The 14,244-nt window shown below is 55.3% G+C and overlaps 1 protein-coding gene and 1 long non-coding RNA gene across 5 annotated transcripts in view; one reads left to right on the top strand and one right to left on the bottom strand.

Moving 5' to 3' along the window:
- The window catches only part of ITGAL (integrin subunit alpha L), a 37,701-nt gene that overhangs the window by 14,262 nt on the left and 9,195 nt on the right, over positions 1-14,244 (top strand). For 2 of the 3 annotated variants that reach the window (XM_082714282.1, XM_082714283.1), the window contains exons 12-25: positions 2,606-2,757; positions 2,880-3,017; positions 3,447-3,644; positions 3,789-3,919; positions 4,589-4,749; positions 4,839-4,990; positions 6,709-6,798; positions 9,466-9,519; positions 9,611-9,681; positions 10,008-10,149; positions 11,949-12,059; positions 12,240-12,319; positions 12,433-12,519; positions 13,943-14,018. In XM_082714282.1, coding sequence (XP_082570408.1) covers positions 2,606-2,757; positions 2,880-3,017; positions 3,447-3,644; positions 3,789-3,919; positions 4,589-4,749; positions 4,839-4,990; positions 6,709-6,798; positions 9,466-9,519; positions 9,611-9,681; positions 10,008-10,149; positions 11,949-12,059; positions 12,240-12,319; positions 12,433-12,519; positions 13,943-14,018 — 1,643 coding nt within the window. Of the gene's footprint in view, positions 1-2,605; positions 2,758-2,879; positions 3,018-3,446; positions 3,645-3,788; positions 3,920-4,588; positions 4,750-4,838; positions 4,991-6,708; positions 6,799-9,465; positions 9,520-9,610; positions 9,682-10,007; positions 10,150-11,948; positions 12,060-12,239; positions 12,320-12,432; positions 12,520-13,942; positions 14,220-14,244 lie in introns of all 3 variants that reach the window. The other variant, XR_014306433.1, reaches the window with a different exon arrangement.
- Positions 963-4,960, bottom strand: LOC309854865. 2 transcript variants are annotated; one of them, XR_014306458.1, is made up of 3 exons: positions 4,865-4,960; positions 4,445-4,666; positions 963-1,798 (listed from the first exon to the last, which is right to left on the bottom strand). It is a non-coding gene; the product is annotated as an uncharacterized lncRNA (long non-coding RNA). The 2 variants fall into 2 exon arrangements; XR_014306459.1 differs by lacking the exon at positions 963-1,798 and having other exon boundaries at positions 4,437-4,666.

Genomic DNA, 14,244 nt, shown 5'->3' with positions numbered 1-14,244 from the left:
CCTTCTTGCGGCTTCCTCCTCTAGAATTGCCCACGAACTCCAAGGTTGATTCACCTCAAGAGTTCTTCCGATGCCAAGGGCGGAACAAAGGCACCTGGTCAGCCCACAGTTGCAGCTGCTTCTCTCTGCCTCATGGTACCCCTGTCGGGAGCTTGTCCTGCACAGTTCTGGGGCTGCTGGTCAACCCAAGGGGTACCCGTCTCAGACACAGAGGCCCTACTCTTGTGAACAGAGGTTATAGCTCTTCTGGTTCATGCTCATGTAGTCATCCTGTGTCAAGGCACAGACTGGCTTCAAGAGCCCTGGGATAGGACTGCTTCCAGGCTCTACCTAGAAACCCTCTCACCCCGCTTCATCCATGAGTGTATAGGGGCAGGCCACGTCTTTATTAAACTCGCAGAACAGGGATACCTGGGTGGTTCAGTCGGTTGGGCATCTGCCTTCAGCTCAGATCATGATCTTGGGGTCCTGGGATGGAGCCCCGCATCAGACTCCCTGCCGGCCAGGGAGCCCACTTCTTCCTCTGCCTGCCACAAACCCTCTTGTGCTCACTCTCTCTCTCTGCAAATAATAAATAAAATGACAAATGACAAATAAATACATAAAATCTTAAAAATATATCTATGCTTTATAAAAAATTTTAAAAATAAACTCCCAGAAACAAAGACTTTATTACACAATTTCCTTGGGAAAATTAGTGCCCTTCATGTTGCGTCTACTCTTCTAAGCAAAGCTGCCCTCTCGGACTTTCTCTCTCTCTCCCTTTCGACGTTCCTTACTGAATATTATGTGTCAGGCCCTGGTCTAAGCACATGACATGTATTGACAAATTTTATGTCATTTTATTCTTACTATAACCCTGCTAGTTGGTATCTTTATTATGTACACTATTTATTTTTTTAATATAATTAAAATATAATAAAATTAATATAATAAAATATAAAAAAATTTTCTATTTTTTTGTTAGAGACAGAGAGCACGTGCATTCCAGAGCCGACAAGCCGGGGGGAGGGGCAGAGGGAGCGAGAGGATCCCGGAGGTCACTCCCCATTGAGCAGGAGCCTGACGCGGGGCTTGATTCCAGGACCCCAAGATCATGATCTGAGCTGAAATCAAAAGTTGGTTGTTCAACTGACCGACCCCTGCCCCAGGCGGCCCTATTACCCTTAGCTCCTACACTATCACCTTCGGGGGGCTTTGTGTCCTACAGTGTTCTGCGAGCCAGCCAGCAACGTTGCTCGTTCAAGAAAAAATAATCCCTATTTTACCCTCTAGTTAGGCACCGGTCCCACTAGACACACACACACACACACACACTGCATATATTGTGTATATATGGACATGATTAAAGAAAAAGAGAAAAAAGAAAAAAAAATTTCAATTCCTGCTCACATAAATAAATAAATAAATAAAAATATGATCTTGGGCGCCCTGGTGCTACCCTCCTCCAGATCTTGGTTTAGATGTCGCTAGCATAGCACTAAGCGTTTTCTATTCGTGGTCGTCTTGAATCCTCAAAACCACCCTGTTGAGGGTGGGCCTACCCTGTGTTTCGGTTGAGAAAACTGAGCCTCAGGGCACAGCGTAATTATGCAAGATCTCACAGCTGGGAGGCGTAGGCACTGAGAATACAACCTCCCCCTGATTTCCACCGGCAAGTTCCCAACGCCAGCATCCCAACACCTGCACTCCAAGAACGTGCACAAACGGAGGGGAAGGGGCTCAGCCTCTCTTGACCTTCCTCTCCTGCGCGGTGGCGTCTCGGATGGTTCTGTTGGTGTCGCTCCTTTGCACTACTCTAAGCAGAGAAGACGAAATTGGGTCAGTTAGTCTTCCTGAATCAGAGCGTCCCTAATGGATGGGTGCTGGCTCGGTCCCTGGTCCGGTTTCAGGCAGCCGTTCCTCAGCCGCCCCAGCAACGTGCTCACAGGGAGAAACCTCGTTGCCCATACAAGTGTGGACGAGTTGGGTGTGTCTACACCTAGTTGGGTGTCTCTACACCGCCAAACAAAATGTGCTCAAGTCTCCTGCCTTATTTTGAATATTCATGCAGATTTTTCATTCATCTTATGACTATATCTCACTTTATTTTTTAAAAGATTTTATGTATTTGAGAGAGAGAGCACACACAGGGCGAAGGGGCAGAGGGAGAAGGAGAAGCAGACTCCCCACTGAGTCGGAAGCCCAACCGGGGGTCATGACCCGAGCTGAAGGCAGATGCCCAGCTGACTGAGCCACCCAGGGGCCCCCTTATGTGATCATTTTAAAATAGTGTAGTCTCCTTTTCCAACCTTCTGGTCAGCTGAGGCTCAGGAAGATGCTCCAGGTTTCCTGGCTGCTTTTTCCTGGGCCTGTGTGTTGACCAGAGTTTGAGAAATGCAGTGTCGGACCAAGATGGCAGGATGTGTGCCCCTCGGAGCTCATGGCTGCTTTTCTCTGGGGAAGGTCCTCTGACTGTTTCACAGCATCTTTGCTTCTAACCCAGTTTCCCAGAGTTTCTGCTCTTTTTTGTCCCGGGTTTTACCTTCTTCCAGCCGCCGCTGTGCTCCTGATTCCAAGCCCTCTTGCCCATTCTTTCTCTCTCTCTTCCCCTCACCCCTCTCAGGTTACACAGTGACCTTGCTGCCCTCCCAAAGGCTCACTTTGCTGCTGGCCACTGGAGCCCCCCGCTACCAGCACGTGGGGCGGGTGCTGCTGTTCCAGGAGTCAGAGGACAGAGCACACTGGAACCAAATCCAGGAAATAGACGGCAGCCAGGTGAGCGCGGCCCTGGGGTCTTCCGCAGGTCAGGGACTGGTAGGGCGCCAGTCGCGCTCCCTGCTGTCTGCAAGCACGTACCCACCCACGGGGCTTCCTCGGTCCTCTTCCTCTCCCTACAGATCGGCTCTTACTTCGGTGGTGAGCTGTGTGGCGTTGACATGGACCAAGATGGGGAGACAGAGCTGCTGCTGATCGGAGCCCCCTTGTTCTATGGGGAGCAGAGAGGAGGCCGGGTGTTTATCTACCAGAAAAAACAGGTGGGGACCCGGAGCGCCAGGCGTTGGGAGGAGAAACAGATTCCCAGCCCACCCAGGTCCCAAGTATCCTGAAAGCTTTCCTTGTTGGGTCACGGTGGATCGGACCTTTAGAACCACGGGAGCTGAGCCTCCGTGCCCAGGGAGGGTAGGCTGTGGGCCAGGCCCAGGGCCAAACCTTTTATCTACAGGACACCTTGGGTGGTCCTCACAGAGTCACCGTCTGGGAAACCCTGAGCTTTTCCTGGGTCACCTTCCAAAGCCCCAAGGTCACCCAGACAACCAGGGGTGGAGCTGGGACCTGAGCCCAGGTCAGTCCGCCGCTCTGGGCCGGTTCTGTGAGAGACCGCACCCGACCCCTCCTTCAGGGCCGCCCCCTGCAAAGGCTGGCCAAGTGACTGACATGGGGCCCGTCACTCTGCTCCTTCCTAGCTGGGGTTTGAAGTGGTCTCAGAGCTGCAGGGGGACCCTGGCTACCCGCTTGGGCGGTTTGGAGCAGCCATCGCCGCCCTGACGGACATCAACGGGGATGGGCTGGTGGACGTGGCCGTAGGGGCCCCCCTGGAGGAGCAGGGGGCTGTGTACATCTTCAACGGGCAGCACGGGGCGCTGAGCCCCCAGCCAAGCCAGGTGAGAAGAGCCCTGCCTGGCCCCCCAAACCCATTCGCAGGCACCCAGAAGCCCCCAAACCCAGACCCCGCTCGCCGGCCCGACTCATCCCACCCTCCGGCCGTCCTCTCCCTAGCTTAACAGGAATTTTTCTCTTGGTCTCAGCGGATCAAAGGGACCCAGGTGTCCCCGGGACTTCGATGGTTTGGACGCTCCATCCATGGGGTGAAAGACCTCGGAGGAGACGGCCTGACGGATGTGGCTGTGGGCGCCGAGGGGCTGGTGGTTGTGCTCAGGTAAGACAGGACTGAGGATGACCGCGGCTCTCGTCCGTCGAGCAGCTCCCGGTGTAGCGCGGCTCCTCCGGTCTTTGCCCAGCCCCGGCAGGGAGGGCCTCCTCCCGCACAGCCTTCACGCCTTACTCTGCTTTAAACGGCTGCAATTCAGTGCCACACTGGGGGTTGAACCCAGGCCAGGCTGACGTTACAACCTGCTAGAGAAGCAGCAGCCGGGGACGGCTCTAGAACCTGGTCACCCAGATGTGGGTCAGAGCTCTGCCACTTACTCCTTGGGTGGCCTTACCCCAGTCACTTAGCTGGGGGCTCAGACCATTGAGCGTCTGACTCTTGGTTTGCGTTCGCGTCCTGAGCTCAGAGTCGGGCGATGGAGCCCTGTGGTGGGCTCCGCCCTGGGCGTGGAGCCTTCTTGGGGTTCTCTGTCCCTTTCTCCTTGCCCCCCCTCACTTCCCCAAAGCGCATTCTTCCATATGGAAAATGGGTCAGAGGGCGTCGAGAAGGAAACGGGAAGCCCTGATGAATTACCATTATTATTACTGTTTCGAGGAGACAGGGCTGTTGAGGTCTGCTTTCGGGGATTAGAGCCCTCTGGAAGCTTGTAGAAGGAGCCCCAGGTCGGACTGGGAGTACAGCCGAGGCCCAGGGAGAGCGTTGCTTCCCACTCCGCAGCTCCCGGCCCGTGGTGGACATCCTCACTCAGATCACCTTCTCCCCGGCGGAGATCCCGGTACACGAAGTGGAATGCTCCTATTCACCCAGTAACAGGAAGAAAGAAGGAGTTAACATCACAGTCTGCTTCCAGGTCAAGCCTCTCACCCTCCAATTTCAAGGTCAGTGTCGTTTCCCAGAGCAGCTGCTTATGGCCCCAGGGCACCCCCCAACCCTGCCCCTTCAACTTCTGACTTTTCTGCCCGCCCAGGACTCCTGGTTGCCAACCTCACTTACACTCTGCAGCTGGACGGCCATCGGAGCAGGAGCCGGGGACTGTTCCTGGGAGGGAGACATCAACTCAGCGGCCACACAGTGGTCACTGGACACCCATCCTGCACCAAGTTCTGGTTCCACTTCCCAGTAAGGAGCCGTGGGGGCTGCCCTAGGAAGTGCGGGTGTGGTGACCACGGTGCCGGGCAGCAGCGGTGCAAGGCTCAGCTCGGTCACCATCTGGCTGGGTCACAAGGCCCTTGGGTCTCTTGACACCACCATTTCCTCATGTAATAGTGGTAATAATACCATTAGCATATTTCCTCTAGTTCTTAATCTATGGACGTAGGCGTTTTAACATCGTTACCATTAGAAAGTACTTCCCATTTTTTCCCCTAATTTTTCCACACATCATATATTTACGCTGCTACCCAGTTTTTCATAAGTATTTGAATAGCTACAGAATATACAGTTATGGTGCACATCCTGGTTTGCCAGGTACCCATAGTCATTTATTATTAACATCCATTGCAGAAAAAGATTTTCTTTTTTTTTTTTTAAGATTTTTATTTATTTGTCAGAGAGAGGGAGAGAGAGCGAGCACAGGCAGACAGAATGGCAGGCAGAAGCAGAGGGAGAAGCAGGCTCCCTGCTTAGCAAGGAGCCCGATGTGGGACTCGATCCCAGGACGCTGGGATCATGACCTGAGCCGAAGGCAGCCGCTTAACCAACTGAGCCACCCAGGCGTCCCAAAAAACATTTTCTTAATATCAATTTGGGCAACTGCTGAGACACCCAAATTCAGTTTGCTTCTAACAGTCCTGTGTAAAATAGGGTTGATGGTAAATTATTCTGATCCCTTAAATATTTAACAAGAGATTGGGTGTGGGACTGGTGTATAAGAACTTCAAGTTTGGGGGCACCTGGATGGCTCAGTTGGTTAAGCGTCCAACTCTTGATTTCAGCCCAGATCATGATCTTGGGGTTGTGAGATCAAGCCCCGGGTCGGGCTCCACACTCAGCATGGAGTCTGCTTGAGATTCTCTCTCTCTCTCCCTCTGTCCCTCATCCTCCTGACAAAAACAAAAAGATCCTGAGGTTCATTTTAAATTTTTTGTTATGGAGAAATTCCAAACATATAAAAGCAGAAAAAATAGCTCAGTGAGCCCCCAAATAGCCATCACAGTGTTAACAGTTCTGAGCTCACTCTCCTAGTCATTCATACCTGCCCTCCGTGCCCCTCTGCTTGCCTGCACTCACCCCTACCCCCCATAAGATTTGGAGATTTTCGACATAAATTTGCCAGAGAAAAGGTAGTGTGTCATGATGGGAAGACCTTGGACTTGGGGATTGGATGGATTTGGGCTCACCTCCTGGCTCTAAGCCTTAGGAAACTTGGGTTACCTTCTGTTCCTCCTCTCTAACGTGGGGATAATAATGCCTGCCTCTTAGGGTTGGTGAAGGAGTTCAGGGGAAGATGATTTGGGTGCCCACAAAGTGCCAGTTTTGTAGTCCCAGGGACTGGGAATAACATAAAAGGCCTAGACCCATCCCTGTTCTCAAGGAACTAGGATATTCTAGTTATTCTAGAATATTCTTTTCTTGTGCAAACCTCGGTAATGGCTGCCTAGAGTGGTTTGACAGAGATTCAGGGGTTTTGGTCAGGACTCAGTGGGAAAGGTGGGGTGGTTGATCAGCAATGTCTGCCATGGGAGTTGGGGCTGAGGGAGCTGACTTGTGCTGAGAAGGGACCCCGGGCATAGTAATCGCCTGATGCTAGAGTCTCACCATTTGTAAAGTATAAGCCAGGTGAGCATTTAACTGGAAGATTAAACTCACAACACCCGTGCCATTCCCATCACCTCCAGGTGTGCATTCAAGACCTCATCTCTCCCATCAACATCTCCTTAAATTTCTCTCTCCCGGAGGAAGAAGGGACGCCGAGGCACCAACAGGCGGTAAGAAGCGTTCACCTGGGGAATTGATAGGAAACGGGAGAGTAGAATTTCAGTTTAGCAGGACTGTATTATCGAGGAGTCTTTGGTTTTAAGCAATAGAAACCAAATGCAGCAGGAAAGGAACGCATGGGAGCTTGTATTTGGCAAAGCAGGAGTGGGAAGGAGAATCAGTGGAGGCGCTGGGGGCCCTTGAGGGGAGGGGATAACGGATGGACCCTGCAGGCCGCAGCCCCCTCAGTGAATGTCCCTGCCTAGCACCAGCCTCAGACCTCCGCAGGAGCCAACACTGCTCAGGCTGCAAGTTCCAGGGAGGCCAGGGCACCCTGGTCAGCCTTCTCACCGAAGTGTATTTAGTTGTGAACAGGTAGTTTCCTCAAAGCCGAATTGGGGGACCATCATGATGGTAAAACGAGAGGAAAGTGTACCTTTCCTCATCTGCTGGACCACACACTCCCCACCTGGGGCCAAGGCCAGATTTCCTCTCCTCAAGTCCTTGATGCTCAGCTAGCGGTTTGGCTTCAAGGCAGCAGAATCTGGTGGAAAGAGCCCGAGCCTTCCCGCCCAAAGATGTGGATTTCCTTTTTCCTGGCATGAACATCTGAGCAGGTTCCATCCATCTCTCGGACGGAGTCCCCGTCCATCAACTGCATCACGACATCGTGAGGCCTCTCGCAGAGCTGGAGCTGGGGACTGCTAAGCGCACTCTTTCTCGTGGCTTCTGGCAGCACCCACTGAGGCTCCCCGGTGCATGCTCACTCTCCTGGGGTCTGCAGGGAACAGTGGCTCGCTCCCCAGACATGAAAGCCCCTGCCCACCAAAAGCTCATTGAGGGCTTAAGGGAAGTTGATGGAGCCCCTGCCTGTGCAAAGTCCTGTTCTGGGCACTGGCTCCACGGAAGCACATAAAACATGGTCCCTGCCCGGAAGGGGCTCCCAGCCTGCTCTGGGAGTCAGAGGAGTCAACAGGCAGTTAGGACAGGTGTGGGAAGATGCGACCCTTACAGTCCCCAAGTAGAGCAGAGAAGGTGGACATTCAGAAAGGAGGCAGAGTGTGAACGCAGACAACGAAGACGGCAGAACCCCACGCAGCCGGCGGGGGAGAGGGTTGGACGGGCACCCCCTTCCCTTTGAGACTGATGCACACCCTTACATCTCATTGGTCAGAACTTGGTCACATGGCCACGCCTGAGAGCCTGAGAGGCGCAGCCTCCTGTCCAGCACCCCCTTTCCACCAACCCCATAACCCGATAAAAAGGGGAGGGTCTGTTTTAAAAGCAGGTGGCGAGAGACGATATGTGGAAATAATCAGCAGCCTCTGCCATCGGCACTATTTTTTTTTCTTTTTTCTTTTTTTTAAGCCAGGCAGTGTGGAGTAGAAACTCAGGGTAAAAAGAGACTTAGGCTCCCAGTTGTCCAGAAAGTCTTCCTGGGGGACGTGGCTCTGGTTCTGGGTCTTGCAAAACGAGTCGACGTTGGGTAGGTAGATTGAGGCAAAAGGAAAGCTCTGGTGGTACCTTCAAGGGAAATGAAGAGGTGGGCTTAGCTTCTGGAAGGAGGACACCTGAGCAAGACAGGGACCCTGATGTCCACTTGGGGGCTGGCTGTGGTCTAGTGAGTGGCAGGAAACCACCAAATCCATGTGGTCTAGCGAGTGGCAGGAATCCCATCTAGTGAGTGGGAGCAGTCAGCAGAGGCCCCCAGAAACCCTGCCCTGGGGGGAAGGGTCTGGAGGTTCTTTGGCAGGTGGCCTGGAAGTGGAGGAGGTTGGAGCCTTTCTAGAACATTCAGCTAATAACTCACAGGACACTTCTATGACGCCATTACCCTCAGGATAAAATCCCAGCTGCCTAATGTGGCTTCAGGGCCCAGGGGAACCCGGACCCTGCTGCGGGCTCCCGCCCCCCCACGCCCCTCCCCCACATAAGCTCTGCAGGGGTCCAAGCATCTTCCTGATGCTCCCACAGACGCCGTCTCTCTTGCCTCCTGTCCTTTCTTCCTCCCGCTCCATTCTCTTCGCCGGGCTCTCTCCTGCTCGTGGTTTAGAATTCAGTTGAGATCCATTCCTTCAGGAAGCCTCCCTGACCCCCCCAGGTGGGGGACAGGATTCCCTTCTGCAGGCTCTGGATGTACCCCGTACTGTCCCATCAAACTCTCGAAGATGCTGGTCATTTCTCCCCCCAGACTGGGGCACGGGCTGTGTGTTTCTCTGGTGTGCAACCGGCGCTCAGCACAGGGCTTGACCTGGAGCAGAAACCCCGGAGATGTTGGGAAAACTGGCCTTGAGCCGAGGAGAGCAGGAGAGCTGCTCCGGGCGGGGTCTGCCGGGACCACAGCGGGGACCACAGCGGGGACCACAGCGAAACCAGTCTCGGGCGGGTGAGCCCAAGGAAGATGGGCTGCGCGGAGCTTTGGAGCTCCTTTGTCAAAAAGGCCAGGTTCTCCTGTCCAGTGGACACCCTGAGCTTCAGCGTCCCTTAAGGAGCTGCGCAGGTGGCCTTGGGGCGGAGTCAGGAGGATGAGGTGCTGCCTGGAGCTCCTGAGGGGCCCCCCAAGCCGGCCCAGCCGAGCCCCAAGCTCTGAGCTCCTCAGCCCTCTTTCGACAGTTCCGCTGCCTCAACTTAACCATCTTGTTTCCTGCCCCCCCCCACACACATTCTGTGCTCTGCAGGGCAAGAACGTACAGCCCATCCTGAGGCCCTCACTCCACGCAGAGACCAAGGAGGTAAGGGGGCAGGGGACAGCTGGAGAGGTCAGGGCCCGTCACTCGTGCTTCTGGGGCCTGGGCCTCCTAGGCTTTCTCCTTGGCCTTTCAGATCCCTTTCGAGAAGAACTGCGGAGAGGACAAGAAGTGTGAGGCGGACCTGGGGGTGTCGTTCGCTCCAGGGTAAGGCCTGGAATCCCGTGGGCTCTTTTGTCCCACTTGGTGTTTCCCTGAGGTAGCTCCCGGGTGTGGGAGAGAACAGGGGGCTTCGAGACAGAACACCCGCCTCTGCACTCACTACATGTGTCCTGTGGGCCTTAGTTTCCCCCTCTGAGAAATTCCAGGCCCTTGGGCCCCCCTGTCAGGATCCGATGAGGTCGAGTCTCTCAAAGCCTGAGCTCAGGAGCTGATTTCGGTGGATCTGTTTCTTCTAACCCGGCCGATCCCTCAGTTCTGAGCCTGCTTCCCGCACCTGGGCCCTTGTGACTTTTGCCGGGTCTTGCCCGCAGATCAGGAGTCCTGCGTCTGACCCCGTCTGCCAGCCTCTCCGTGTCGCTGACGCTGAGTAACTTACAAGAAGACGCTTACTGGGTCCGCCTCAACCTGAGCTTCCCCCAGGGACTCTCCTTCCGCAAGGTGGAAATGCGCAAGGTGAGCACCAAGGCCTGGCCTGCCTGAGGCCACCCTTGTCCCCACAGCTTCTGCTCCCCTGGCAGAACCTCGGGCAGACAGGACAGCCTGAAGCTGTGGGCAGCAGCTGGCGTGCTGAAGCCTTAGGTCCACAACGGGGTTCTCACGCCAACGGCCACCCCCTCCCTCTGTGGGTCGCGGATCCCACCACCCTGGAGGCTGGGGGCACCTGCAGGGCTCGTGAGAGGGTCCCCTGGAGTGGAGACTGTGACACAGACTTCGTGAGCTCCGGCTCCCTCCCTCTGAAAGGCGACCAACGTGTTTTCCAACGTGTTTTTGCGGAGTGGCCTAGGTTGTTTTAGATACAACGTTTACTCTGTTAATTATTAGCGCAGAAGTAATGCATGATCACCCCCAGAAAGTTGGAAATCGCAGAGAAGCTGAGAGAAGACTACCGCCCCGTATTCTTAAAACCAGCAGTTACTGCTTTTAACGTTTTGGTGTTTATCCTGCTGTGTGTCTACGCAGGTGCATACTAATTACATGGCGTCTTCGTTCATTCTCTACCTGTTCTAACTGACTGGCATTTTGTTCTCATTTGGTTATTTTTCCTCCTTATTTTAAAAACAAATGGTTATTGTGGTAAAATATACATAATAGAAAATTTACCATTTCAATCCTTTTCAAGCACACACTTCGGTGGCATTGAGAACATGTCCAGTGCTGTGCCACCAGCGTCGGTCTACGGAATGTTCCCGTCGTCTCAAACACAAACTTCCCATCCTTTAAAAGCGACCACTCCCTCAGCCCCCGCCATCTCTCATGGACTTTCTCTCTCTATGAATTTGCTGCTTTCGATTTTTCACAGAAGTGGAATCATATGATACTGTCCTCTTGTGTCTGTCTTCTCCAATTAGTGTGGGGCTTGTGAGGTGGCTTGGGCGAATTTGCTTCCTTTTTTAAGGCTAAATAATATTTCCATTGTACGGATAGGCTCCATTTGGTTTATCCAGTCATCTGTCTGCGGACATTTGAATTATTCTTGTCCCGCAGCATTAAACGCTTCCTCACGGGGCGTCCAGTAGAGTGATGAAAAACTGGAGATCTGGAGTCAGACAGACCCCTGTTCCCGTTCCTACCAGATCCCTGCCGGGTGACCCAGAGGTGGGACCTGGAGAAGTCACTCGACTTCAGGGCTTGGGTGCCTCTGTCTCCTTATCCGGTTCCCTCCCCCATTGGAGACGGAGATCTGTCCTCACAGATGATGAAGAAGATGAAAGGTTCTGTGCTGCTTAGCCCAGGATCAAGGCTCAAGCTCATTTTTTTTTAAGGTTTTATTTACTTATTTGACAGAAACAGCCAGAAAGGGAACACAAGGAGGGGGAGCAGGAGAGGGAGCAGCAGGCTCCTGCCAGGCAGGGAGCCCGATGCGGGACTCGGTCCCAGCACCCTGGGATCACGACCTGAGCGGAAGGCAGACGCTTCATGACTGAGCCGCCCAGGCGCCCCTCGAGCTCATTTTTAGAACAGTTGCGGACTGGGTAGATCTCACGGCGTCCGCGCCTGGCGCCGAACCATGCCTAGCTCCTTGAACTGCGGGATCACTTCTGGATTTTCACAGTGATACACAGCACTGCAGTGAACATCTTTGAATGAAGCCTCTGTCTGTGCCCCTGATTCTCTGCCCCACCCCCACCCCCGAGAATGTGCCCCCACAGGGACAGAGCAGGGGGGTGTGGGCCCTGAGGGTTGGTGGCCTCCGGGAACCTTGGCCTTGCCCGCTAAGAAGTGTGTTCCTCCTCTTCTCTTCTCGCCCCCAGCCCCACAGCCACATACCTGTGAGCTGTGAGGAGCTCCCTGAGGTGTCCAAGCTTCTGACCAGGACCCTTTCCTGCAATGTGAGCTCCCCCATCTTTAAAGCAGACAGTGTGGTGAGTGTCTCCGAGGGGCCAGGCTGAGGTGGGGCCGGAGGGACCGGTAATGGGTAAGGAAGCCCCCCCCACCACCCCAAAGGGAATGACAGCTCGAACTTTGGAGTCAGGGCTCGGCTCGGGCTCGGCTCGGGCACCCCCAGATGCCTCCTTCCTCACTCCCGTCTTCCGCTCTGCCAGGTCGCCCTCCACGTGATGTTTCATACGCTGCTGAACAGCTCCTGGGGGGACTTGGTCACGCTGCACGCCAATGTGAGCTGGTGAGCAGGTCCCCAGGCAGCCCCCACGGGCCCCGCTGACCCGCTCGCAGACGGCCCCAGGGGCCTGGCCACGCGCTTCTCCCAACACTGCCCTCTGCCTTGCCCCCGCGCAGTGACAATGAGGACTCGCAAGTCTTGGAGAACAACTTGGCCACCACCAGCATCCCCGTCCTGTACCCCATCAACATCCTGACCGAGGAGTAAGTTGAGGCCCCACCGCCCTTCTCTTCCACCTCGGCCTCCCCACCCGGGGCTCGGCCTCCCCACCCGGGGCTCGGCCTCCCCACCCGGGGCTCTCCTTCAGAGCCTCCCCTTTCCTCGGCCCCGCGGGGTAATCAGAGCTGCTGCCAACCACAAGCCCAAGAGTTTTCAACACCCAGAAGGGCGGAGGCCCTTTAAGAGTTCTGAGATCAGCGGTTTGCTGATGGAGGCTTGAGCTTATCCACCCCTTGTGGGGCAGCTGTGCTCCCTCCCCGGGACCGGGACCAGAGAACAGGCAGGCTCAGAGAAGGGGGAATCTCCCCCAGAGGCGTACAGCTAAGCAGCACGGCTGCTGGTGTCCGAATTTGGGTCTAAATGACCCCCAAACCGCATGCTAGAAGCAGCCCCCTCCTGGAGGGACCCGGAAGGGAGGAGAAACTCTTCACAACGGCTCTTGTCAACAGAGAGCTCCTACTCAGGTAGGAGAAGCCAAGGTCACGTGGGCACAGAATAAGAGAGCCTCACAAGATTAAGGCAGGACGGACCCGTGGGGATCACCAGTGGGATTTTCTCATTTACAGAAAGGGGGATGAAGCCCAAAAAGCAGAGTAGCTCTCTCCAGTGGGCTCAGGGGGAGGAGGCCGGGGACAGGGACCGAGCCAAGGTCTCCGGTACTTTTGGACGCGAATGCCACGCACAATGATGTAGTCTGAAGTGTGGTATGACATTAGAGCCAGGAGAGTTGGAAGAGAGATGGCTTCATGGAGATGTAGGGGCTTGAGCTGGGGTCGGGAGAATGAAGGGGCTCAGGTAAGGGCCAGGGAAGAGGAAGCACGTTGTCGCAGTGGAGACGAGCGTAGGTGAACGGAAGCAGCAGACAGTGGGGTGGGTTTGGGGAACAGGGAGTGTGCGGGCACGGGGACAATGCGTGTGGGGTGTGCAGCGGGCGGTCTGGGCATGGGGGATGCTGTAGGCCTGACCCTGGCGGGCAGCGGGGCCGTCAGCGGATCCCGAGTAGGTAGACGGCAGGATCAGACGGCGACATTAGGAAGGTCACTGGAAGGATGAGATGGCGAGGAAACTAGAGGCTGGTGCCGTTGTGCAGGAGCTAAAGGACCCAGAGGACAGCGGAGACCCTCATGGGGCGAGGGGGACCTTGAGTGGTGGGGAGCACACAGCTCCAAAGCACACCCACCTGGGTTCCAGCCCAGGCCCCCCGCGGCAGGATGCCGGGCAGCAGACGGACCCCTTCCACGAGCCTCACTTCCCAGAGGGAAACAGCAAAGCGCTGGGTAACAGGAAAGCTTGCCTGCGTGATCCCTGGGGAGGCCCTCGGAGGCTGCCCCGGCCCCTGGTCCCTGCTCTGCTGGAGATGCGGCCCTCGTCTCCCCGTCCTACCTCTGCTCTTCCCTCTCTCCACAGCAAGGAAAACTCCACACTGTATGTCAGCTTCACCCCCAAGGGTCCCAGGAGCCGCGCTGTCAACCACTTCTACCAGGTATGAGCCTCTGTGTGACAAGGCCCTTGGGGGTCACGCAATTTTCAGCCCCATCCTGAGGACCGAGGCTGCGGAGACCCAGCCCTGTCCTCGGCGAATCCAGTGGCCTCCACCTCACCCCGCCATCCTTCCTAGAGCACCTCACAGCCTCGGCGGACTTTCCCCGGCCCCTTTCTCCAGCACCGGATACTTTGTCTGTGGGTGAGAGAGAACCTGGATTTTCACG

Source organism: Mustela nivalis, assembly GCF_964662115.1.
Source record: "Mustela nivalis genome assembly, chromosome: 19".
Taxonomy (NCBI): Eukaryota; Metazoa; Chordata; class Mammalia; order Carnivora; family Mustelidae; genus Mustela; species Mustela nivalis.
Note: the sequence above shows the minus strand (reverse complement) of the source record. Positions and strands in the feature narration are given on the sequence as shown.